At 43.9% G+C, this 26,283-nt stretch overlaps 1 protein-coding gene across 2 annotated transcripts in view; it reads right to left on the bottom strand.

The window, feature by feature from the left end:
* The window catches only part of ddr2l (discoidin domain receptor family, member 2, like), a 52,399-nt gene that overhangs the window by 7,046 nt on the left and 19,070 nt on the right, over positions 1 to 26,283 (bottom strand). For both annotated transcript variants that reach the window (XM_063195048.1, XM_063195050.1), the window contains exons 4-15: positions 25,862 to 26,090; positions 18,886 to 19,033; positions 17,698 to 17,803; positions 16,057 to 16,243; positions 15,317 to 15,563; positions 13,569 to 13,661; positions 12,498 to 12,640; positions 11,333 to 11,543; positions 7,414 to 7,658; positions 3,050 to 3,177; positions 1,964 to 2,161; positions 512 to 746 (exon numbers count right to left, since the gene is read on the bottom strand). In XM_063195048.1, the coding sequence (XP_063051118.1) occupies positions 512 to 746; positions 1,964 to 2,161; positions 3,050 to 3,177; positions 7,414 to 7,658; positions 11,333 to 11,543; positions 12,498 to 12,640; positions 13,569 to 13,661; positions 15,317 to 15,563; positions 16,057 to 16,243; positions 17,698 to 17,803; positions 18,886 to 19,033; positions 25,862 to 26,090 (2,170 nt within the window). The remainder of the gene's footprint in view (positions 1 to 511; positions 747 to 1,963; positions 2,162 to 3,049; positions 3,178 to 7,413; positions 7,659 to 11,332; positions 11,544 to 12,497; positions 12,641 to 13,568; positions 13,662 to 15,316; positions 15,564 to 16,056; positions 16,244 to 17,697; positions 17,804 to 18,885; positions 19,034 to 25,861; positions 26,091 to 26,283) is intronic.

Raw genomic sequence — 26,283 nt, forward strand, 5'->3', positions numbered from 1 at the left:
TACTTACCTCTCTCTCCCCTCTCTGTCCTAGACACACAAACGCATAGAAAAAAAGATAGACAGACAGATACAAACACATACATACACCAGGGCTTGACACTGGCACCTGCAAAACGGCCAAATGCTGGTAAAACTTGGCTGTGGCTAGTAATAATTTCAGTGTCACTAGCCAATTTGGCAGGTAGCTTATTCTAGGGTATGACATATCAGAATAGCGTATATTCTTGTGTATTAATTGTTTGCATTTAAGTTCAAGAAAAAGCTCAGTTACACTGTTTCTACTCGTTTGATTTATTTCCATGTAGAAAGCTGTGCACTTATCTTCTTGCTTTAGCACCTCATCTTCTGAGGTTGGATGTACAGCATCATGATAAGGGAAAAAAGAAACAATATAAAATTTGTGGCTAGTAGAATAGCTGAATGGCTAGTGACTCGAGAAAAACACTAGCCACAATGGCCAGCAAGCGAGAAAGTTAATGTCAAGCCCTGACACACACGCTTGTCCACTCACCAGTAGGATGCTCTCCCAGGCCATCCAGCGTATGGGCAGCACAGCTCGGCCCTGGATGCGGTAGTAGTCGCTGCTGTAAAGATTGCGGCTCATGCCGAAGTCGGCGATCTTGATGGTGAGTCGCCGGTCGAGCAGGCAGTTGCGCGTGGCCAGGTCGCGATGCACGAAGTTCAGCGAGGCCAGGTACTTCATGCCTGACGCGATCTGCACCGACATGTGCAGCAGGTCCGACATGCTGGACGGGGGAAAGCGTCACAATGAACGTCACAATAAGCATTTTTAAATGTCACAATAAACACATGAACGTTAGCTAGCCCAGGTACTTCATGCCCGAGGCAGTCTGCACCGACATGTGCAGCAGGTCCGATATGATGTCAGTTTACCGTCAAAATGAAAGACAGTTGCGAGTGGTACCTGATGGAGATTATCAGGGCTGTAGTCAAGTCCACCTTTGTAGAGTCCAAGACAAGTCCAAGACCAGTACTAGTCAAGTCCGAGACAAGTCCGAGTCCAAAGAGGTTCGAGTCCGAGACAAGACCGAGTCCAAAAAGATTCGAGTCCAAGTCAAGTCCGAGTCACATGTCGGTCAGTGTTTGACAATGAAAAGGATGAATGTCAATAGTGTGAACCTTAGAAGATAACCTATATGGCATGGATGTGAAGACAAACTTGTTTGCTATTGGATTTCAAGCTCCACTTAACAATCTATGATGGCCAGTGTTCTAAACAAAACTTAATGACAGACCCGGCGAGTCCAAAAGCCTAATTTGGCAAGACCATTGTCCGAGTCCAAGACAAGTCCGAGTCCAAACAATACCGAGTCCGAGACAAGTCCAAGTCCATAAAAAAACGGACTTGAGACCGGACTCGGGCCGAGTCCGGACTCGAGTACTACAGCCCTGGAGATTATATTGTTGGCATGAGTTAGCGTGTATATAACTGACTGAGGGTGAGTTGTTGGCGTGGATTAGGGTGTATAAGGTACCTGACTGAGGGTACAGTATGTTGTTGGTGTGGGTTAGCAAGTACCTGACGGAGGGTATGTTAATGGTGTGGGTTAGCATGTACCAGACTGAGGGTATGTCGTAAGACTGCTTAGTGTTATCACTCCACGTTTATAATGTCTTCAAATTATGTGGGTTGTATGTAATGTATGTATGTATGTATGTATGCATGTATGTCTGTATATAGATCAGTATCCTTTGTTCTTGTCAATTGTGCAATAGTCTTGTGATGTGATGTTATGTGTATGTCCTGTCTTAAATGAGTCTCGCTTAGGGATGCAAAATGAATTTCAGTGTAAACTGACAATAAAGTATAATCGTATCGTATCGTATCATATCGTGTGTGTTTTTGGTGTGGGTTAGCATGTACCTGACAGAGGTTATGTTTTTGGCATGGGTTAGCATGTACCTGACGGAGGTTATGTTATTGGCATGGATTTGCATATACCTGACGGAGGGTATGTTATTGGCGTGGGTTAGCGTGCTCTCCATCTCCCTCTGCGACAGGAACATGTTGAGGTCTCCGTTCTCCATGTACTCCGTCACCATGCACAGCGGGTCCGAGCTCACGCACACGCACAGCAGCTGGATGATGTTGGGGTCGTTAAGCCGAGACATGATCTTTATCTCCTTCAGGAAGTCATTCCTGTGAACAGGTTAGAGTAATTTGATCTTTTAATCGTTTTTTAAAAGTATCTTTTATAGTTTTATGTATCAACATCAGTCTTTTTGTGCATATAAGGAAACAATGAAGCAAAATGTAAACAACCATAATCGAAGTCTAATGAAGTTCATAAATCTCGTTTGTTTGCTGTGAATTACAGTCTGCCAAATCCACTGGGAACAGATGGGTCACCCATGCCATAAAGTATCAGTGTGTCTACATCAAGCCTTACCTTCACAACATAAATTATTTTGGGCAATACCTCTCATTACTATATTATCTTGCACTTTGCGTAACATCTGTCCTGTGACTCCTATCACTGTCTCCGCATGGGAGCTTGGACATCCTACCTTACTCCTCCTAAGGTCAGGCGCAGAACAAAAGTTTTAAAAAAGTAAAAAAAATAAAAAAATAAAGTGAAAAAAGTAAAAAGCATATTTGATAGTAAAAGTAGACGTCTGCAGGCTGAAACTCCAACCAAAAGGGTTTATTACAACAGGCAATGTTACTTTCAACCCACCAAGGTATTCTTTCCTTTTACTATCAGCTTGACCAACATTAGAGACAAGACAGCTCCCGCAAACTGGCCACATTTGCAGCGTTTAGTAGATGCGTTTTGGACCGAAACGTCGTTATTAAATGCTGTGTTTAACGCTCGTTATTTAACGCTCGTTATTTAACGCTCGTTATTTAACGCTCGTTATTTAACGCTCGTTATTTAACGCTCGTTAACGTTCGTTATTTAACGCTGCGAATGTGGCCAGTCTGCGGGAGCTTTCTTGTCTCTAACGTTGGTGACCCAGAGGTTCCCTCTGACGCACCTGACCAAAGGTGGTGTGCAAGAATTGTACACTTAAGAGGCCTACAGACCTGGCGGTGCTGGTGGCATCAGCCCTCAGCTGCTTCACAGCCACCATGACGGGTCTGTCGTCCATCTCGGGCAGAGGAGCAGCCTCGCCCAGGAACTCCAGAAGACCCTCCGCCTCACACAGGTGCACCTGGAAGGGATTAAAGTAGAGTAGTGTAGAGTAGAGTAGAGTAGAGTAGAGTAGAGTAGAGTAGAGTAGAGTAGAGTAGGGAAGAGTAGAGTAGAGTAGAGTAGAGTAGAGTAGAGTAGAGTAGAGTAGAGTGGGGAAGAGAAGAGAAGAGAAGAGAAGAGAAGAGAAGAGAAGAGAAGAGAAGAGAAGAGAAGAGAAGAGAAGAGAAGAGAAGAGAAGAGAAGAGAATGTTATTCATTCTATTACAGATATGTTATCTGAGTAGAGATCAGTAGTGCAGTAGAGTAGATATAAAGAAGTGGATAGGTTGTAGCATAGATTACTAGTGTGTTACTAGTGTGTTACTAGTGTCTTATAGAGTGCTAGAGTGAGTAATCAGCTCCTATCAGGATTTCCCCCAGCACTTTACAGTTGAAGCAGCCATCTTGACACCTCAAGTCAAGTCAAGTCAAGTTTATTGTCAATTTCTTTACATGCACTGGTCATACAAAGAATTTGAAATTGCGTTTCTTGCTCTCCCATGCAGACATAGACTAATCTAGGTAAGGACATAGACAGTATAGACATAGACAGTACTCATACATGGACATAGACAGTATGGACGTAGACATTGCTCATACAGACATTTAAAGTGCAAGACTGGACAACAGAAGACTTGTAGAGAACATACATTAAGAGGAGGTATTTTGTTGTTCTTTTTTCTAAAAGTCCTTTATAGCGTTCTGACATAGTAATAGTAGCATTTGAAGAAATAAATAATTAAAAAAAAGGTTTTTATTAAATACACCAGCAGCAGTATGTGTGTGTGTGTGTTTGTATGTGTTTTGTGTGCGTGTGTGCGTGTGTGTGTGTGTGTGTGTGTGTGTGTGTGTGTGTGTGTGTGTGTGTGTGTGTGTGTGTGTGTGTGTGTGTGTTTAGTGCAGGTAGAAAGTGCGGTGTGCGTCTGTGTGTGTGTACCTGTGTATGTGTGTGTGTGTGTGTGTGTGTGTGTGTGTGTATGTGTGTGAGTATGAGTTGTGTGTCAGTGTGTGTATGTTTGGGTTTAGTGCAGAACGTGCAGTGTGCTTGTGTGTGTGTGTGTGTGTGTGTGTGTGTGTGTGTGTGTGTGTGTGTGTGTGTGTGTGTGTGTGTGTGTGTGTGTGTGTGTGTGTGTGCATGTGTATGTTTTGAGTTAGTGCAGGTTGAAAGTTCAGTCACAGATGTAGTAGTGCAGGTGGAATGTTCAGTCGCAGATATGGTGGTGGGGATGAGGGGGGGGAGCGTTGTCAGTGGCCTGGCTGGCTAGAGGCTGACAGTGAAGGGAGAGTGGGTTGAGTGTTCAGTATCTTGATTGCTTGATGCGTCGTGCTGCTTGCAAGCCTGGTGGTACGGGAACGGAGGCGCCTGTACCTCTTTCCAGAGGGCAGGAGGCTGAACAGTTTGTGTGTGCAGGGTGGCTTGTGTCTTTGATGATCATCAGTGCTTTTCGGGTGAGGCGTGCGGTGTAAATGTCCTGCAGGGAGGGGAGTGGTACTCCAATGATCTTCTTCGCTGTGTTCACAACACGCTGGAGTGTCTTCCTGTTTTTCTCCGTACAGCTTCCTCCCCACACTGTGATGCAGCTGGACACGACGCTCTCTATGGTTCCTCTGTAGAATGTTGTCATGATGGAGGGTGTAGCACTTGCCTTCTTTAGTTTGCGCAAGAAGTAGAGACGCTGATGGGCCTTCTTCGCCAGTGATGTAGTGTTGGTGGTCCAAGAGAGGTCGTCGCTGATGTGCACTCCAAGGAACTTGGTGCTGCTCACTCTCTCCACAGCATCACCGTCGATGGTCAGTGGTGGCAGTTGTTTTTGGACCCTCTGAAAGTTGACAACAATCTCCTTGGTCTTGTTGACATTCAGCAGGAGGTTGTTGTCTTTGCACCATCTGGCCAGCAGGTCTACTTCTTCTCTGTAGTGGGTCTCATCGCCCTTAGTGATGAGGCCCACCAGTGTTGTATCATCCGCAAACTTCACTAGATGGTTAGTGCTGTGGGTCGTTGTGCAGTCATGTGTCAGCAGCGTGAACAGCAGGGGGCTGAGAACACAACCTTGCGGAGCCCCCGTGCTCAGGGTCAGGGTGCTTGAGGTGTTATTCCCTACCCGTACTGCTTGTGGTCTCTGCATCAGGAAGTCCAGCAGCCAGTTGCAGAGGGAGGTGCTGAAACCTAGTTTGTCCAGTTTCCTGATGAGTTGTTGTGGTATTATGGTATTGAATGCTGAGCTGAAGTCAATGAACAGCATTCTCACATATGAGTCTTTATTGTCCAAGTGGGTGAGGGCTGGATGGAGGGCAGAGCAGATTGCATCCTCCGTGGATCGCTTGGCTCGGTATGCGAACTGGTAGGGGTCCAGGGTGGGGACCTAGCTACCACCTTGACTAGGTCCTCCTGAAAAGAGAAGTTGTTTCAGCAAAAATAAAACATTAGATATTTACTTCGAAACTGCAGAGCACAGTCTTTCCAATAACGATAGTCACATGTGTCTGATACCGGCTAACCCACACCCACCTAGACAAACAAATGACTGCCCGTCCTCCCCAATCATCCAGGGATGAAGTGGCCTTAAGGCCTGTAGCGCCACTTTGCTCCAATGGGGGACCAGATACACTTTCAAGCTGTTTTGGATGAGTGTGTCAGCTGAACACAATGCAATATAATATTCCCTCCGGGTCACACAAGGCCAGTGCCATGTGAAAACGATTAAAGCACATATTCATAACAACGATTACCAGTGTGAAGATAACAAAGGACAAAGCAAAGAGAGAGAGAGAGACAGAGAAGCAGAGAGAGAGAGAGAGGGAGAGAGAGAGACGAAGAAAGAGAGGGTAAAGGACAGTGATATACACAAGAATGAAAGACAGCGTGCGAGAGGGAAAAGGAGAAAGGAGGAGATGAAGGGAGGAGACAGAAAGAGATCAAGAGACAGAAAGAGAGAAGAGAACAATATCCGGCAGGTAAATATTCTTCTCCGGCAAGATTTAATTACTGCGTGTTTGTGAAGCCCCTCAAGTGCGTCATTACATAAGCTCTTGGAGTCGGATCTGCTGTGGTGTAGTTATACAGCTTTGACTGATGACACTCGGGTTTAAATTCTGTATTACTTTTATGAGACATCGGCTTTCATATAAGCTCTACCCAAGGCAGTGCCGACATGGATTACCAGCTTATAAAAAATAAACATTGTGTATGTCGTGCGTGAATGGAAAAGGGTGGAGATATTTGTCTTTCTCCACAGTAAAAAAATGTTTTACAATTTCAGGGTCAAGCATGTGAGAGATTAGGTTTGACAGATGAGGTATGATTCTTCTAACATAATCCTAATTGTGTTGAAACTGTGACAGCAATACTGGTCATTTTACAGAGTTAGGAGCTATATGAGCAGTGTTCAGTTTGAGATCGATGTATGTGAGGCACGTACACGCATGTGGCGTGTGTGTGTATGTGGCGTGTGTGTGTGTGTGTGTGTGTGTGTGTGTGTGTGTGTGTGTGTGTGTGTGTGTGTGTGTGTGTGTGTGTGTGTGTGTGTGTGTGTGTGTGTGTGTGTGTGTGTGTGTGTGTGTGTGTGTATGTGGCGTGTGTGTGTGTGTGTGTGTGTGTGTGTGTGTGTGTGTGTGTGTGTGTGTGTGTGTGTGTGTGTGTGTGTGTGTGTGTGTGTGTGTGTGTGTGTGTGTGTGTGTGTGTGTGTATGCTGTGTGTGTGTCTGCCAATGCATATACAGTATACAAGCAGTACGTCTGTGTGTGTGTCTGTGGCCTATGACAGCAACCTTCCCTGACCTCTCCAAACTGTCCCACCCCAAGGTTCTCTCAGATGACAAGCTGTTGTCCTTGTGCCCAAAGACGTCCTTGTGTGCGCAGGAGTCAACAGTGTATATGAAGAGTTCAGATGCAAAACCCCCTAACTCCATTTCTGAACACCTGCACTTCTATATTTTCAGAGAACCCCGTTGTTGGTTTGGTTTACATTCAAGTACTTGATAATACATATAAATAGTTATCTTACATAAATAAAATAAAAAATATGCAATTTTGATAGCTTTGAATTAAATAAAAATGAATTAAGATTATTTTCTGAAATGGCACTTAGGGGGTTTTGCATCTGAACTCTTCATATGTAGTGTATGTGTTTTTGTAAGAGAGAGTGTATGGAGATGTACCTATATGTGTTTGTACAGCATGTCATTTTGTATGTATACTTGCAGTACTGTGTGCGTACCTCTCCAAACTGTCCCTCTCCGAGCTTCTCTCGGAAGATCAGCTGCTCGCGGGGGAACTCGGCCACGGAGATGTCCTTGCGCGTGAGCGAGTCGACGGTGAGGGCGGGCACGGCGTACATGTTGCTGCCCGTCACGCCCTGCAGGCTCACGATGTCCGTTTCGGCGTAGTGTGGTACGCTGCTCTGGAAACACTGGTGTGGCGTGCACTGGGTCACATCGGGCTCCGCGTAGCCACCTCCTAGGACTGGAGAAGGAGAAGGGGGGGGAGGAGAGAGGGGAGAGAGAGTCAGAGAAGGGTAAAAGAGGAGGAGAGGAGAGGAGGGGAGAGGAGAGGAGAGCAGAGGAGAGGATGGGAGAGGATAGGAGAGGAGAGGAGGGGAGAGGAGAGCAGAGGAGAGGATGGGAGAGGATGGGAGAGGATAGGAGAGGACAGGAGAGGAGAGGAAAAGAGGAAAGAGGAGAGGAGAGGAGAGGAGAGAAGAGAAGAGAAGAGAAGAGAAGAGAAGAGAAGAGAAGAGAAGAGAAGAGGAGAGAAGAGGAGAGGAGAGGAGAGGAGAGGACAGGAGAGGAGAGAAGAGGAGAGGAGAGGTGAAAGGGGAAAGTGGAGAGGGGAAAGGGGAGAGGAGAGAGGAGAGAGGGGAGAGAGAGAGGAGAGAGGAGAGAGGAGACAGGAGAGAGGAGAGAGGGGAGAGAGAGTCAGAGAAGGGTAAAAGAGGAGGAGAGGAGAGGAGAGGAGAGGAGAGGAGAGGAGAGGAGAGGAGAGGAGAGGAGAGGAGAAAGGTAAGGAAGGTACTGATTAAGGTTATTTTGAAAGGTAATGTCTTTAAGAAATGCCTATTGGAGATTACGTTCTCAATTGAAATATGCTGCATTTATGCTTCCATAAAAGGCATACAACACATTCTATTTGTGAATACAACATATTTATTAGTGACCATAACACAAAACCGTTTCTCTTATCATCATAACATCAGAATGGCTTCCTGCAAAAACACTAGGGATTTTAGGGTGTCAAAATATGAAAAGACAAAGTAATGCATAAAGTCTTACCATGAGACAGGGCATGTATTTCATGCACTGGGGTGTCAGGAAGAGCTCTTAGGTCAGAATACAGCATTTACAAGCAAGAGGGCAGAAGGACGATGCAGAGAGCTGGAAAGGGTGAGAAGATGGACAGAGAGAAAAAAAGAAAAAAAGCAGAGAAAAGGAGAGAGAGAGAAACTCAAGCTTTTTTTCAAGTCAGCATGCACTGCATTCTTGTATGTCTTCAGAAAGATGTTTTGAGGGATTAGCAAGTAGAGAGAGAGAGAGAGAGAGAGAGAGAGAGAGAGAGAGAGAGAGAGAGAGAGAGAGAGAGAGAGAGAGAGAGAGAGAGAGAGAGAGAGAGAGAGAGAGAGAGAGAGAGAGGGAGAGAATGCAGAGACAAGTCTGGCTCTGAGACCAGAGGTGTCTGCTGGAAATGTCATATACAGACAGACAGACAGACAGACAGACAGACAGACAGACAGACAGACAGACAGACAGACAGACAGACAGACAGACAGACAGACAGAAAGACATGCCGAACAAAGACTGCATGCATGCTCAACCATACTATGCTATTTTAAAGGTACACTGTGTAATATTTTTAGCATTTTCTTTCCAGAACTCATGCTGCCCATTCACAAATGTTACATTTTTCACAAATACTTCCAAATACTTACCATCACAATCAAATTCTATCAAATTTCTGGGAAAATTGTATTTGTCATACGTGAAAAAGTGGATATTCTCTATGTCCGTCAATTTGAATTTCCATACATAGACATTTTAGCTGCAAAATGTACTGTAATAGTAAATATTTGTTTACTATTTAGTAACTATTCGTGAAAAGATCAAATTTGGCAATAGGCAGCACAGTTTCAATGAACAGCATAGTTGCAATACCTACTCTGGCCACCATCCTACACAGTGCACCTTTAAAAACTCATTTACATGTTACTGCGCGGATAGAATGCATTTGCCAGGATGGAGCAGTAAGATGTAGTAAGACATGAAATAGATTTTGAATTGTATTGCATACTGTGCAGTAGAAGCCCCTGATTCTGGACCATGTTTTCTGAACTCTGACTGAACAATGATTGTTCCTTGCAAGGTCCCGCTTGAAACACCTTGGCAGTCTTGTGAAAATTGTGTGATATATGCATGGACTAGGGGGGAAAGTGGCTCCAACTATGTGTACTCCCCATACAGTGTGTTTGTGTAGGGTATTGTTTCTCAACCTTTTTTTAGGCGAGGCACCCTTTCAATTCATGAAAAATTCCAAGACACCCCAAACCAACAAGCCGTAACATGGCACCCCATCCGATACCACACAAGCTTAGAAAAGTAACACATTTGGAGACGTCACACGACCTACGTTCGAAGTTGCAGCTGACTGGGGAGACCTATATTTACTTTATTGTGCGTGATTGGCGGATGAAAGATTCCACTGATTTAGACATCAATTTAGACAGATATGTATTATATTACATAATTTATTTATCAGCCACGTTTCCGCAGCACCCCTGAGGGAGGCCTGCGGCACCCCAGGGTGCCCCGGCACCCCTGTTGAGAAACACTGGTGTAGTGTATTGTAGAGAACGATGCCAGACTCATCTGCCACCCACACAGAACACAAAGGTGGAAGTGTTACCATGACACCTATACATTCTACAACCAAACCTACAAAAGTGCAGACTTAAGTTAAATAAAATTACAATTACTTTAACAATGTACAATAACATTTAAAACAACTACATTTCCATATGTACGCTGTGTGTGTTGTTACTGTATTGTGTGCGCGTGTGCGTGCGTGCATACCATATGTGCATACGTGCATGCGTGTGTGTGTGTGTGTGTGTGTGCGCGTATTTTGCAGCATTGATATACTGTAAATCTGCCCTACAAAGCAAAGAGGCAATAACTGCATTGCTGTTTAAAATGACTAACTATAACTTTAATGCCATCAAAGTCTACAGATAAATAAAATGATTGATTTGGAAAAAGGGTGGTAATATAAAGTAACAAAACTGTCACATTTCAGTAATATCCCAAAAACCACTTATACTGGATTGCAGCATCATTTTAAAGTCAACTGACTCAGTTTTGAGCTCTGCGCAGTTACTGCCTTTTTGCTTTGTAAGGCAGAAATATGGCCTACACATTAAAAAGGAGGTCCATGGGAAATGAACTGTTCTCAGTAATAGAAGGCTATAAATATAGGTGTCCAACTCAGACCTCCCCTGTGTCCAGATAAGTTTGTCATCCCGCGGTCAAAAAAGCTGAACTGAAACTAGCTATGTTTATCTCTTCAGCACTTCCTCTTTCCCTAACAACCACCCCCTTGACCCCTACCCTTTGTAGCTTGTTTTTTTCACTAATATAGTGTCATGGCTTTCTGTCACTTCATTTCTTTGTTGTGTTGTGTTCTGTGTCATGGAGTATAATGCTTGTTTATTACATCCCTTTAAGGGTTTCAGATATGTTATTAGATGATGTTGTACACACTTTGCCAATCCTGTGGGAATTCTAAGTCATAATTTATCTCTCATGTCTGTGGACAATAAAAGTTTGAGACAGATTGAGTGGAGGTGATTTAGTGTGAGAGTTGTGAAAATAGTGCAGTGTAGTGTAGTCTAGAGTAGTGAGTGTAGTGTAGTGTAGTGTAGCGTAGTGTAGTGTAGAGTGGTGTAGATGAGTCGAGTTGAGGAGTTCGCATGAGTGTGTTCTACTCACCTGTAGAATCATAAAGTGCATCATAGAATCGGACTGAATCGATTTGAATCAAATCGTTACCTCCCGAAACGAAATCGAATCGTATTGAAAGGGCAGTGCCAATGCACGCCACTACTACACAGTGCAACCTTTAAATTGTTTATTCGAGTGCGTTCTACTCACCTGAGTCCTCAGCACTCTGCGAGACCTCGGGCAGCTTCCTGAGGGCGGCGGGATCCTGGTACTGGGGGTCGAGCAGGAAGACGCGCTCATAGTGGGGGGGGTCGGGCTGGGAGGCGACGCGGGGGGGCACGGGGGGCGTCTGCAGGATGATGGTGTCGCTGCAGGACGACAGGCGCACCGTCACCTCCTCCTCCAGGATACGCCGCGGGGCCTGAGGAGGGCAAATTAACTCATTGAAGACACAGTGTTACAGTGGTTGTTAGCAGAATGGGGGTGTTTAAGTAATGGTACATTACTAAAGGCCCTGTGTTTTGTCATAGTAGAGTAGTACCAAAAATACTGAATCAGAACAAGATATCGCAAAACACGCCCACTCAATGCAAAAGCGTGTGCTCAAGTTGGGTCTCCTAAGGGGGCGTTGTCCCCTACTTCTTCTTCTCTTTTGGAGGTGTTTGCGCAAGACGTGCGCTACCGCCATCTACAGCGCTAAGGGGACTTCATTGATTCTCAACCTCAGGACTCCGAAGGTCTCCTAACCGAAGGTCTCCTAAGGGGGCGTTCACCCGACATAAAGTGGATACCGGAAAAGAAACAAAATGACGCTTCTTCTTACATCCACTTTCTTTGGTAGTGCTATGGTAGTTAACTTTTCAATGACTATTGCAGCGTGCATTATGGGGCTAAAAACACTTACTGCACGAACCGAACACATCAAAAGCTACGTCACTGGACTAATACAGAGCAAGGATGACATGAGCGAAAAAAGTGACAGAGCTGGTTCCATTAAAAGCAGAATGCAAGTATATCATAATATTTGCTAAAGATCAACTAAAAAAAAAACTGTCACTCGTATCTTTCAAATTGCCTCTCGCCGCCCAACTTGCTTTTGTCTCTATACTGTATACAAAGCCAATTACCAAAAAATGAATCCCTACACTGTAAAAAAATAAACCTTGGTTCAAACTTACAAAAGTTAGTGTCTGGGCTGCCTGGCTTTTGTAAGTAGACCAAACTTAAAATAATAGGTATGGGAATGTCAATTTACAAAAGCCAGGCTGTCACGACTCACGACACTAACTTTTGTAAGTTTAAACCATGCTTTCTTTTCTTTTAGTTTGACTTTTTGTGGGCAGAGTATATCTACAGTATGACCAGAAGCACGTACCTTCTCCAGGACCTTGCAGACATACTGGCACCACAGGATCAGCACAATGATGACCACCAGCAGCAGGATGATGGTTACCAGGCAACCTATCAAAATGGAGGTGCTGCTGTCCTCAGGCACCTCTGGCTTCCACGTTGTTATGGCTACACAGGACACAACAACAACACAGGGGACACACACAAACATAGTTAGCTTGGGCCAAAGTGATTGAATTTGTTAGAGCTGGAAATAAGTAATTACATAGATGTGGTTTGTGTTAAAGGGGTATGCCACTATTTTGGGGCTTAATACAGTTAAAATCATTGGCCAGGGTTTATAAAGGTGGTAAAGTGTCTTATTTTTCATGTAAGCCGTTGTCTTGCTTTAAGACAAGTTAAAAGAAGGAATATGTCGCTAAGCTAGTGAAAGTCAATGGATCCGTGTAGCATTGTAGCACCTTTATAAACCCCAGCCAACGATTTTAACTGTATTAAGCCCCAAAATAGTGGCATACCCCTTTAACTGTTTCAGTCTCACTATCTTTCTCTCTTTCTGTTGTTATTATTCATTACAGACAAGACACAAACAAAGCACCAAACTCACATAGAGACAACTAGAGCAAGATCTGTCATATACAAGAGTTCCATCACTAATGGATCATTTTCCGATTTTAGGTAGAAGTATTGTTATTACTATAGCTACATAGCAGACAAACAAAGACACAGTCACACAAGGACAGCCCTGAAGTAGAGCTCCATCTAATTGGTTAACTCCAGAGACACAGCAAGCAATTTAAAACTGAGTGTAGAGAGTCTTTCTACACATACACGGTCTACTGTGAGGAAAGGACACAAGCTGATTCTTACGTACTGTATCCAAATGTGTATGATTTTATATAGTGTTAAAATTGTGATAGTGAATTGTAATTGTGAATAGTGATTTTATTGGAACACATTACCAAAGTGCTGTCAAGTAAACAATAAATAATGTTGATCATGAATTAACAGTATGCCATGCTTAGAATGTTGCCATTTCGCAGAGACTTTCTAGAACTTTATGTATGAGAGTTGTGGGTATGGTTTGTTACGTTACCTGTACCAGTTCCCAGTGTGGTGGGCTGGGAGCTGGATGTCTTGGGCCAGGCAGGCGTCATAGCAGTGGTCTGGGTGAGGATCATGTTATGAGCTGTGGAGGGACAGGGACAGTTCACTTACTATCACAACTCAACTGTTTGACACAGATTCATTTCCTTATGGGTCTACCTGTACATACAGCACAGTGTGTGTATGGTAGTAGTAGTGTTAGTAGTAGTAGTAGCAGTAGTATTGACAGCAGGGTTCACGTTAGCCGGCTGTGGCCGGACATTGGCCGTTTGCACGCATGAATGACCGCCAAAATAAAATGTGATCAGACAAAATGTCCGACGACAAAAAATGACTAGAATTAGTCAGTAAATAATATTAGCTCATTTTAAATAGGCCTACTTAAAGTTACAAAACACCAGTAGGCCTAATATGAAACTGAACAAAGCTGAAAATATCGTATGTAAATGAACTTGTTATAAACAGCACGCAATATTGCTTGCGCTCTCGTCCCCAGCGTCGTTGTCCCCAATCACATTATGCTTAACAATAATCACTTGACTCACGCTGGCTGCTGTGCTGTCGAGGAACGATTCTGTTTTTTTGTAGGCTGTTTTTACCAATATATCAGTGAACACAACAAAGGGCATTGCATTTGCAAAACCGTTTCATGCCCAGTTGCGAAGTCAAGCGTAACTGTTTGGGACTCAATGGCATGAGCAGCATCGCAGCATCGCAGCATTGCATCATTTTCACTTTGACCTCTGCTGAAAAATGGTAGGCTACAGAGGGTCAAGTTAAACATTCAAGAAAATGATGGACTCACGAGAAGTCCCAGTGAAAGTGCATGCAGGGCTTTATAACTGTTTTCATCACCGGCCAAAACGTGTAGCCCATATATAGAGCGTCGTACAGAACGTGTCAATTCCATTACTTTCGAGAGCGCAGGAACACAACGCAATACAATTCAAATTTCAGTAGCGTCGATACCGGTAGCCTGCACTACCATTAGCCTACAGTCATCACCTCGTTACCCAATTTGAGTAGGGAAATCCTCTTCGGGTTTGCTGATAAAACACTGTTTCAGTTGATAATTTAGGGATCTGCGCACAGCACGTTGGCTGGCTATTTTTTTCTCTCTTTCAGTTCGAGCTCTCGGGTGTGTGAAAGAGAGCGCGTGTTTAGGCCTACTCCCCGGCCCGTGCATACAAGCAGGGCTCTAAATTAACACCAGCCAACTGGCCAAATGCTAGTGAAATTTAAGTTTTGCTGGCAGAAAAGACCAATTTACTACACTTTGACCCATTAGGGAGTGTGTGTTTGGTTATATTAGGGAAGGTCCGTTAGATATTTCAAATGTCCGGTATTCTGTAATACAGCCGGCCACTTGTCCGGCCAGTAAGAATTCTAGCGTGAACACTGATTGACAGTAGTCGTAAATGTCGTCGAAGTAGTAGCCTCTTTGCGCAGATTGGCCCGTCGGCCAGCCTGTTACTCATTGCTGAAAAGACTAAACTAAAGAATTTCGGTAACAGTACGGTTATAAAGGGTTAATTATTATTATTTCTGTATTATTACTACACTATCAAATTGTGATTTACCACAGGGGAAGGTGATCTCGCAGAACATCACCCATGTTCATATTATTGTTACTATATTATTATTACTATATATTATATTATATATTACGTTACTGTTACTGTTGTTCTTATCAGTAATAGCTGTATTTTTATGATTACTACAGTACACTACATTTACCAGAGTGGAAGGAGATTTCGCTGAACATCATCCAGGTATCGGCGAAGTGGAATCGGCAGCGGATAGCCTTGGCCAACCGCCGGCCTAGCGGCACCGTGACATAGCGGGCGCTCGGGTTCCGGTCGTCCAGAACTGTGCGGAACTCCTCCGGCTCGGCCTCCCAGTCGGCAATGAGGCGGGGCTTAAACCAGCACTCGACCGCCGAGAAGATCTTCACGCCACGAGAGAACATGTTGTTACTGTGCACCTGTGGGTGAGAGAGGGAGAGAGAGAGATGTCAGGTACTACAGCTACAGCAAACCATTTGCAAGGACCAGGAAGTATTATTTCGGGAAGGGGTCAATCAGAAGACCATTGAGACCCTGATGTCATCTATCTGGGTCTAGGTCAACTTAACACAACTAAACAGCAGTAATTGGTTAAATAAATAAAAAAACTACAAGCTTAATGTGGAGTGAATGAAGCCTAATGTTGAGAGGGCGAAATGGTTTCCACTAGGGCTGCTCGATAATGAGAAAAATCAATATCATGACATTTTCATTCAAAATTGATCTCACGATATTTGTTAACGATTCAATAGTTCGGTCGATTCACTCGATGGAGGTCCTCTTCAGATGCCAGTTTGTAGAGAATCTGAAGAAGACCTCAATGGCTGAAATGTAATTCTGCCATGAAATAAAAGACAAAAAAATGGTGTGCGTAGTGCGCATACTCCTCTCTCTATCATAAGTTCTCCTGACCTTCATGGAGGTGAAGTTCCTCTGCCGGTCGAACACAAACTCCATCTCCACGTAGCCGGGGCCCAGGCTGTCGTTCTTCCAGCCCACATAGTCGTAGCCGGGCCACACGTACAGCTGCCGCGTGGACAGGAAGTCATCTTGGCCAATCACGCCATCCGTCAGCTGCCCCAGACCGCCACTCAGCTTTCTAATTGGAGGAGAGAGAGAGAGAGAGAAAAGGGAGTGGGTGGGGAGAGGAGCAGGAGAGGAGGATGAGGTTATGCACTGCAGCATGTATTGCACCACTGAGGCCTATAAAGTGAAAAAGTGAAAGTTGCACTGTCCATTGTCCCATTGAAAGTCTCTTCACATCATATCAAGCCGGATAATGCTGCAACAGCAAAAGAGTGTAGCCCCATATGCAGGGGCGGAGCTACAGGGGGGGCAAGAGGGGCACTTGCCCCTGGGCCCAAGGCCCTCCTGTATGGGTGTTGGGGGCCCTAATGTGACCGTGGCAGGCCGTATGGGGGCCCTAACAGTGCTTTGCCCTTGGGCCCTGTGTTCAATTGTTCTGCCACTGCCCATAATGTGTACGCCTGCACCATTCCACTAGCGGAACACTGCAATAGTCATTGACAATGTTTACATGAGACATTAAATTCAGAATTTTCTCACTTCAGTAATTGTGAAGAAAGGTTCATTCCACTTTGAAAACATCATGTAAACTCTTCACAATTTGGAATTAAAAGAAAGATGAAAGTCAACTCCAGGGAACTACTTCATTCTGAATTAAAAAACGTCATGTAAACGTAGCCACTGAAAAGTTAACTACCATAGCAGGGATGTTGGTTGGGTTCGGAAAGTGGAGGGGACATAAATTAGGTGCAGGGATGCGTTTTTTTTTACATTTGTGAAGGTGGCCCTTTTACACTTGCAAAGGTGGCCCTTAACAAATGTGGTATTATAATAGTAAAAATGCTGTTGTGCATACTGCACTACTAAGGCCTATCATTTATAAGTAGTGTGCTAATGTTGTTAGAGGAAGAATACAGTATGCAGACTAAAACACACTGCAACTAAAATGTAAGTCTTCATATCATCCCTTGGTGGCTCTTACATTTCTGTATGTGGTCCCTATACTGTAAAAAAAAAAACCTGTTGGCCACCGCTGCACTACAACAAGTGGCTGTTTCTTATGGCACCAGTGAATCTGTCAGTGGTGTTACCACAATAACAGTGATGCTGGGGGAGAGGAGAGGAGCTGGGGGAGAGGAACAGCAATGCTACAGTCAGTTCTGGAACCACTGAATGGGGGAGCATCATCGTAGAGCATCGTCTGGCAGCACATGTGGCTGTCGTGTGGCATCATTGAATCTGTCTGTGGTCTTACCATAATAACAACGATACTGCAGCCCCAAGCAAGAGCGTGTGGTTGTGGATATGGAGTAAACAGCTCTTTCTTCAGAGTGTGCGTGCACGTGTGTGCCTGTGTGTGCCTGTGTGTGTGTGTGTGTGTGTGTGTGTGTGTGTGTGTGTGTGTGTGTGTGTGTGTGTGTGTGTGTGTGTGTGTGTGTGTGTGTGTGTGTGTGTGTGTCTCTGTGTGTGTGTGTGTGTGTGTGTGTGTGTGTGTGTGTGTGTGCGTGTGTGAATGTGAATGCGTACCTGCGCTCAAACACTCCATCATAAGTGGAGTCATTCAGCGTAGCGACGGAGTAGCCAGGTGCCATCATCACCTGTCCCTCAGGGGCACTGTAGGACGTCAGGCCATCTACACACACACACACACACACACACACACACACACACACACACACACACACACACACACACACACACACACACACACACACACACACACACACACACACACACACACACACACACACACACACACAGATAAGGCGACAGGCGAACATTTCAGTAATTAATATTGATTACACGGGTGGACCTTGGTAATTTAATTTCACTTCAACAATTATAATGACTATCTGCTATGCTTAGGTACAGTATATTAAATCCTTCAATTCAATGCTAAAGCGAACTGGGGTACATGAAGTCTGTTACGGTGACAGAAGTCAGTTACAGTTATAGTTGACAGAGAAATTGAGACACAGTGAATGACAGGGAAAGGAGGGAAGAAAACAGAAAAAGTGATGGACGGGATGCCAGTGGTTCAGTGAGGGAGAGAGAGAAGAACCAAAGGGAGGAAGGGGGGGATACGTTTGAGGTTCTAGCAGACGGAACATGCTCCGACAGAACAATTTTGCTGGCTCCAAAAAGGGAATATTGTTGTTTCGTCTACACTGGGATCCAATTACTTAGCAGTCACAGTTCCAACTTCCAGCCCGGAGACTTGTGTAATCATGTCATAAGTCATAACAAATCACGCTGGGTGGAGTTGAGTTGCACAGAGGGACCACTAGGGGGCAGGGTTCATTGGCGACGACGTGCATCAACATCTCAACAGTTCAGAGTACAGAACAATGTGTCCATAGCAACATGAACAAAAACAATATACACGTCGACAATATTGAGCATATCAATACTTTGGAGAATTTGTTGATGACAAAAAGCTGTCCAACATGTCACAACAATATTTTTCACATGTCTACACACACCCTGAATAACAAAATAAAACGGTCACTAACGCTTTCTATTGTTTAAAAAGAAATAATATCTACACGTCTATATAACATTTACACAGGAGGATTCTTATAACGTTCTTCACAACGGAATGTTTATTAGCCAACCAATGACTGTGTCTGCAAACGTAACGCACAGTAAGCCTACTGCGACTATACGAAGAGTACATATTATGGGGTCAACGTGCAATCGGTTGAATTCTCTCACCAGTCCATGGGCATCCGTAGAGCTCCACTCTCATACACACAGTGGTGGACACAGTGGTGACGGGGATGACGCGTATGTAGCGCGCCACGATGGGGGGGTGCAGGTCCTTGATCACAGAGGTGTAGGAATTATCGTTGCCCTTCATCACCTGAGGAGGAGGAGGAGGAAGAGGAAATGAGGCCCCAGTGAACAGGCTTTCCCCCCTCACTGTACAGTTTAGGCCACCTTGACAACAAACACCAACCACCTTGACTATAAGTCCCCTAATGAGATTTAGATTTTGTATCGTAAAAATGATTTCTAAAGTTGTTTAATAAAAAATGGGCAAGCTATTTCTTTTTTTTTCCGGGGTGGGGGGGGGGGGGTGTCATATATCATGTTTCATAGAACCTAGCCTTTCCAATGTTATCATAGTCACATGTCTCCCACAGCCACCTTGACTAACAAATGTTCTGCGGGAAACACTGCGTGAGTCGGACACCAAACTGACCTTATGACACTCTATGAGTTCATATCACCCCATAAATCCCTGAATTGCAGGAACCAGGCGTATTTAATGGCCTGCCCCTCTGGACAGAAGAAATAAAAAAAACGGCCCACAGGAAACAGATGTTTCAGAGGCAGGAAGTCCAGCATGCTTCCAGGCCACTCAACACACTCTTGAGTACTGTACAGCAGGTGGGCTTCTGACAAAGTCTAATATAGTCCGGTGCTGTTAGTCTACCCTTGGGTGGTTATAAAAAATGCTTTGTCTGGCCAACAGGGTGGCGTGACCTACGTGACACATGCTTGATGATTGATTTATGCGATATGCTGTGTTGTATCCTGTAATGAACACAATGGTGAATTACTGTACTCTGCCTTGCACTCAAAACCCACAGTATGCAGTCCTAACACAGCATTGTGTACAGTCTCAAACGTTTCCTTGACCTTCAAACAACCTGTGACCTTTTCTGCTAACATTGTATTGGCTGACTATACAAACACCAGGTGCTCAGACATTAGACATTAGACAAACATTAGACAAATTGCATCAATTATAAGTGTAGGAGTTAATGAATGTAAAATGCTGACATTGGACATATTTTGTGCTTTTCACGACCACATGCCCATTCGCATGACCAGGTCCAAGGGCGTCAGACATCTCTCTTGTTTCCTTCATATTTTCGGAATGTTCTTTCCTTAATGTTTTCTTAATACTTATTGCTTAATATTTTATTTGGGTGACAACTGCCAGAACAAGCCTGTAGGGGTTGAATCAGCATTGTGCTATAATGGTCATAGACTCTGGATAAACCTGATAATAGGACATATGGTCATGGTGAGACATGTGTGGAAGAGGAAACCAACGCACACCAGAGGTTTTGCAGGTAGCTGGTGCAAGATCACTTTCAGAGAGGAAGATGCCGCACACTCTTGTCCCTCTTGGTATTGGTCCGGTATCTTCCTCTCATGATGAGACATGCCCATGCCCAGCCCGATTAGGCCCCCCAGAGTTTTGTTTCCATGATGGGCCTTTTTCATGTGGCGTGACTCTTCCAATTCAATGCATATGCAGCAGGTATAAATTGCATTCGGTGGCATGGACATATACTACATACACAGCACTGTTTTCGGCCTGAAATCAGTCGTCGTAGATACCAACTTTGCTTCACAACTCAACTTGTTTGACATGACTGGGAGAAAGGCTAATGTTTTCTTCGTGTAACATTTCAATGGATGACAACTGAGCAATCGCGACAGTAGCGCAGGATGGCTACACATGTGCACAAACCTGGTAAAGTGAATGACCTCTGAACCCTCTACCACATATCACCAACTCATCGCCCACAGTGAGCAATGCCCTACGCTATGCTGCATATCTCCCCACAGCTCGGTTTACCCCATCCCTTCTTTAAAAAAAAAAAACCAACGCTTAACAGCAGCTCGCGTTGCAACCCTAAAGGCCGATCCCGTATCTTCAGGTTCTATTTTAAGTCCCCGTAGCGTGCCGCTTCCAACCAGGTCAAAGTCATTTGCATGCACAAACATTTGCTGAATCCCAATAAAACGGGCGCCATGTGTGGGAACCACGGGTGGCCTTTGCCGGGAATCCAACTGTGTCGTACTGATAGCGACGAGACAAAGACTTTGTGTTTTTTCCATTAACCAAAAGAACTGAATAATACCTTCCGAAAGGTCTCGTCAACAAATCAATCTAAGTATCAATCTAGTAGATACTGTTATTCTTAGCCTGCTCTCTAAAAATGATAATGATAAGGTAAACAGCCACCAAACAGCTATAGATACATTTGTTGATTGGTGTGATTCACACTTACTACACATCAATACTAAAAAAACAGTAGAGATGGTGGTAGACCCCAAATCCCTCTGTGGCCAGGGTGCAGTGGCTGTGCATGGCCAGGCCATTGAACAGGTTAAAACTTTTAAGTACCTGGGTGTACATATAGATAGCGACCTTAGCTGGCGCACCCAGGTCACCAATGTCTGTGCCAGGATACACCAGCGTCTCCATTTTTTGCGCAGGCTCAGAGTCTTTGGAGTGTGTAAAAACATAATGTTAATCTTCTATAGAGCCACAATCTTCTATAAGAGCCACAATCCCAAACGTTCTCCGTTATGGGATTACCAGCTGGTTTGGCAATCTCACAGTTAAACACAGGGCAGAAATCTCAAGACTTATTAAAAATGCAGGTAAGATTATGGGGGTAATGCCCCCCCTTAACCCGCAGGAGCTCTTTGAGCAGGCCACTATCAGTCAGGCGAATGCCATTGTAGCGGATGGTGATCATGCACTAAATGGAGAATACTTCTTTCTGAACTCTGGGAGGAGGCTCAGACTCCCTTGGTGCAAATATAATCGTTTTAAAAATTCCTTTATACCCCATTCAATCAAGCTACTGAATAAACAGGGAATAAGAGAGATTGAGTGGGACAAAATGGACCTCTGTAGCTAGTGTTGGTGGGGATGGAAACTAGGGTAAAAGCTGGGAGGGGGATATGTAAACATGAATGTATCCCTGTGTTTACTATTTATCTTTATTATTATTTTTTTTAATGTAAACTATGGAATGGATGTAACCTAGTTATTTATTGCAGGGTGAAGGTGTGGTTGGTTGTAGGACGGTGTGTGTGTGTGTGTGTGTGGGGGGGGGGGGGGGGGGGGTACGGAGCTGTGTGTGTATGGGGGGGGGTGTACTGAGTGTGTGTGTGTGTGTGTGTGTGGGGGGGGGAGCGTGTATGGACTGGATGGGTCAGGGGCAGTGGGTTAGGACATCCAGTGCTTCTGAGCATGTAGGCCTACACTGTTTTTCTTCTATTGTTTTACTGTTGTTTGTTTTTCTGTGTTGGTGTCATGTGTCCTATGTGTTCTATGTGTTCCTTATGATGCTGCAACCTCCCTGTCTCCAAAGCAAATTTCTCCTTCGTGGAGACTAATAAAGAAACCTAACCTAGCTGTTTGATTGACATGTCTGTCCCTAATTACGCTGGCTATACATAGTATATATGAGGAAACCTTTCCATCTGGTATGGGGATGGTCTGAATCTTTGTGTAGCACTTTTCCATTTCACCCGTTAAGACATGGCCCCTGTTATAAATCTGCTGTTACCAGAATGGCAATGACTAAGTCATAATTCATCGTGTCAAGTTGTAGTAGTATAGTACTGTACTGCTAACGGCAAAGTACAGTAACTACATAGTTTGTCAAAACATTCAGACAGCAAATGATCTTCATAATGCCTCCTTTACCTTGAAAGAAAGCCTTATGGAACAGATGTGTCTCGTTTTAGAGATATTGCTATGCCAAATTTGCAGTAACTATCCAACCTAATGCCACTGCTTTGAAGGCTTTTTCCTCAGTTTCAACATTGGTGTAGTTACTGCCCTTTGCCTTTGTAGGGCTTTTCAATGACTAGACAGCAGCATTCCACTGATGGAACACTGCAGAAGCTACTATAATCACTGTTGTATTGGCTCCATTGGTAGACAAGTTCTGCTTCTTTGATGTGTTAGTGTCCTGATCGTGACAATATTAGATGGGAACAAAGCAGGCTACTGCAGTAATTATTTTTTTTATCTTGGTTGGATCTGTCAACAACATCTGCCTAAATGGGATAACCAGGGGCTGGCTAGAGAAACGGACCCCAGACGCTTGTGTGCCTACCGAAATTAGGTCTCTCAGGAGCTACTCTTCACTGGGTGTGGGTCTAACATCCCCTCAGTCTAATCTTTCAAAGTATCCGTTAAGAAAACAGGAAGGCTTTAATCCCACTGTTATAGTAGTTTGTATTTGTATGTGTCTGTAGGGTGATGCTTGTCTAGCACAAGTGGCGATATTTCTAGTTTGTGACATCATGTCTTGTGCAGTGGTAAAATACATAGGGTATTTTTTTAAGGATGGACATTAAGGACTAAATCATAGTCTAATGTTGGAAATTTGGGGCACCTCAAGGAGTAGTGCTTTGGTCACTGTGTGTTCTCGATATATGATTTTATTGTTATATTACAAGCCCCAACTCCGGTGAAGTTGGGACGTTTGGTAAACAGTGAATTAAATCAAAATGCTATCATTTTCAAAACATTCAATCTATTCATTAGATGGAGAACGGTGAAAAGACAACATATTAAGTGTTAAAACCGAGAAAAAATATTGTTTTGGGGGACATATGTACTCATTTCTAATTTGATAAATCCAACACGTCTCAAAAGAGTTGGGACGGGGACAATAAATGGCAGCAAATGTCGAGGAAGACTACAAACAAAACAAAAGACAACACTTAACAGTTAAATACATTAACCGATGAGATGATTTTATATAAAAAACAGTGTTAATTCCTATCTTGGACATGATTTCACCAGCTTAAATGGTGGGTGTATTCCTTGTCATGTTTTGCAATGTTTTCCTTTCTATAGTGCTTACAGTGTGACAGGTCTTGACCAAAAGCCCACCATTTTATGACCTGCCGGTCCTTATGATGGAGCCAAACTGTTAAAGCATAGTAGAGAATGCAATTTGACCTTACTATGTGGCAGTAGTCGAAGATCTCCCTTCAAAATATAATGCATGAGTGCTGTTTAAAACCCATTTATACCATTCAGCACTGTATTTAACTCTACAGATGAGTGAGAACATCTTAACCAATGCACTACTGCAGCCGCATGCCATCATGGAGGCTGACTTTTGAAGCTAGCACTAACACAAGTTGGATGGTCCATTTTCACTGTAGCACAGGATGTGCAATGCTCTATTATTGTCAAAAAGAATGGACTTCTACAACTTCTGCTGACTTCTGTAAGCAAAGGACAGTTTCCCATGTCTTCTGGGTCTATTTCAAGTGAGCTCAGGTGCTTAGGAGAATGTTACACCCCTGTATCATTTGCACGCATTAAGCATTCTTAATATGGTCAATTTTCAATAGCTCTAATTCCTGGAGTGCTAGAGTGAGACTACAGCCAATATATATTTCATGATGCCATGAACCTATACAATGATTTTAGTAACAAAAATATGTCTTATATACACTCAATCGTGGTAAATCAAAGGGAATTCAAAAATGTATGTAATAACTATGGTAATTATTCCCTTTGCATCTTTAATTCTGAGTGACTCAGCCTCTCTGTGATGATCTTATACCTGGACACCTATATTGTCCGTCAGTACAATTCATTTTGAAATGTTCTTCTTTGTTGTTTTATCTTATTTGGATGTTTACTAAATTTCACTGATCCCCGTCCCAACTTATTTGAGACGTGTTGGATTTATCAAATTAGAAATGAGTACATAAATCCCCCAAAACAATATTTTTTCTCGGTTTTAACAGTTAATATGTTGTCTTTTCACTATTCTCCATCTAATGAATAGATTGAATGTTTTGAAAATGATAGCATTTTGATTTTATTCACTGTTTACCAAACGTCCCAACTTCACCGGAGTTGGGGTTTGTACTATTTTCTTCAATCTTCCAATCATATGAAAACACACAATTTCTGTTTGATCAATGATTGAACTCTAGAACATACTCATTTCTGTAGTGGCTGTTGGCACTCACCACTCAATCAGTATCATTTAATATTCTCATACAACACCCAAAGTATCCGTTCCCATCCAGTCTGTCCCAGTTGGCTGTTTAGAGTTGGCTGTTGAAGAGTTACCATGGCAGTTGTCCTAAACTCTTAAGACATGTTTCCTGTTATACATTTGCTGTCACCATAATGGCAATGGCCAAGTCATAATGTATTACCATGAAGACTAATGTTGCAGTAGTGTAGCACTCTTTTCATCAGCTATTACAGTGTTCCACTATCATTTATTGTGTTCTGATACTCTTCCTCAGCTTTGTCCTTCATTCCCCTTCAGTCTTTCCTTCACACGGTACATTCTAGATCAAACCAACATCAAACCTACCATGTTGCTAAACCCATTATACTTTATTACATTGCACGTGACGCCTTTTTTTTCTAAAGTTGCTTTACAAAAATAGTATGAGTTTTTTACTCATGTGGTGTGGGCGGGAGGGGTTCATGAAATATTGTTTCATATGAAACTACACAACATACTCAACTTTTCCAATTACTATAGTATAGTCCCATGATCCCATATTCCATAGTCCCCGATTCCACCTGACCCCCACCCCCAACCCCACCAATCCTCCTAATGTTAATGTTACTAAACACAAGGAGAGGGCTGCTGTGTTTTTTCAGTACTGAAAAGGTGCTATTTGGTCAACAAGATTTGAAGCAAAGAACATCCAAGGCATTCGCCGTTCTAATGTCAAAACAAGTCAAGTTGGCTTCATTGTCAGTTTCTTCATATGCACAGGTAGCACAAAGAAATTGAAACTGTGTTGCTCTATGTCCCATGCAAGACATACACATTCATGTGTAATACTTGTAAATACTGCAAATATGTGAAAATCGAGAAAGGTTAGCCTGTTCCTTTAAAGTGCAAGACAGGACCAATAACATCCGTGTTACCTTGCTGCCGAGGCGGTTCTTCCAGGAGATCCAGTGATGTCCGTCGCGGCTGTAGTCGATGCGGTAGTAGCGGGCGAACTCCTTGCCCGAGCTGCGGGCGTAGCGGCCCTGCGTGCCCACCACCGTCAGGAAGGTCAGCTGGCGCAGGTCCAGCTGCAGGTACTGGACGTCTGAGGGCTGCAGCTGGCCCGCCGGGCACCACGCACCGTCCCCTTCCTCCCGATTCAACCTGGCAGAGACACACATGGACATGAGGGATTAGGTAGGGCATGACAAATTGATAATATGGAGAGAGAGAGAGAGACCCCCGCCAGGCACCCTGCGCTGTCCCCTTCCTCCAAGTTCAGCCTGGCAGAGACGAACATGGACATAGGCTATTAGGTGATGACAATGGCAGAGCAGAGAGGTAGGTGAAGAGAGAG

This window comes from Engraulis encrasicolus, chromosome 3 (assembly GCF_034702125.1).
Source record: "Engraulis encrasicolus isolate BLACKSEA-1 chromosome 3, IST_EnEncr_1.0, whole genome shotgun sequence".
NCBI classification, from domain to species: Eukaryota; Metazoa; Chordata; class Actinopteri; order Clupeiformes; family Engraulidae; genus Engraulis; species Engraulis encrasicolus.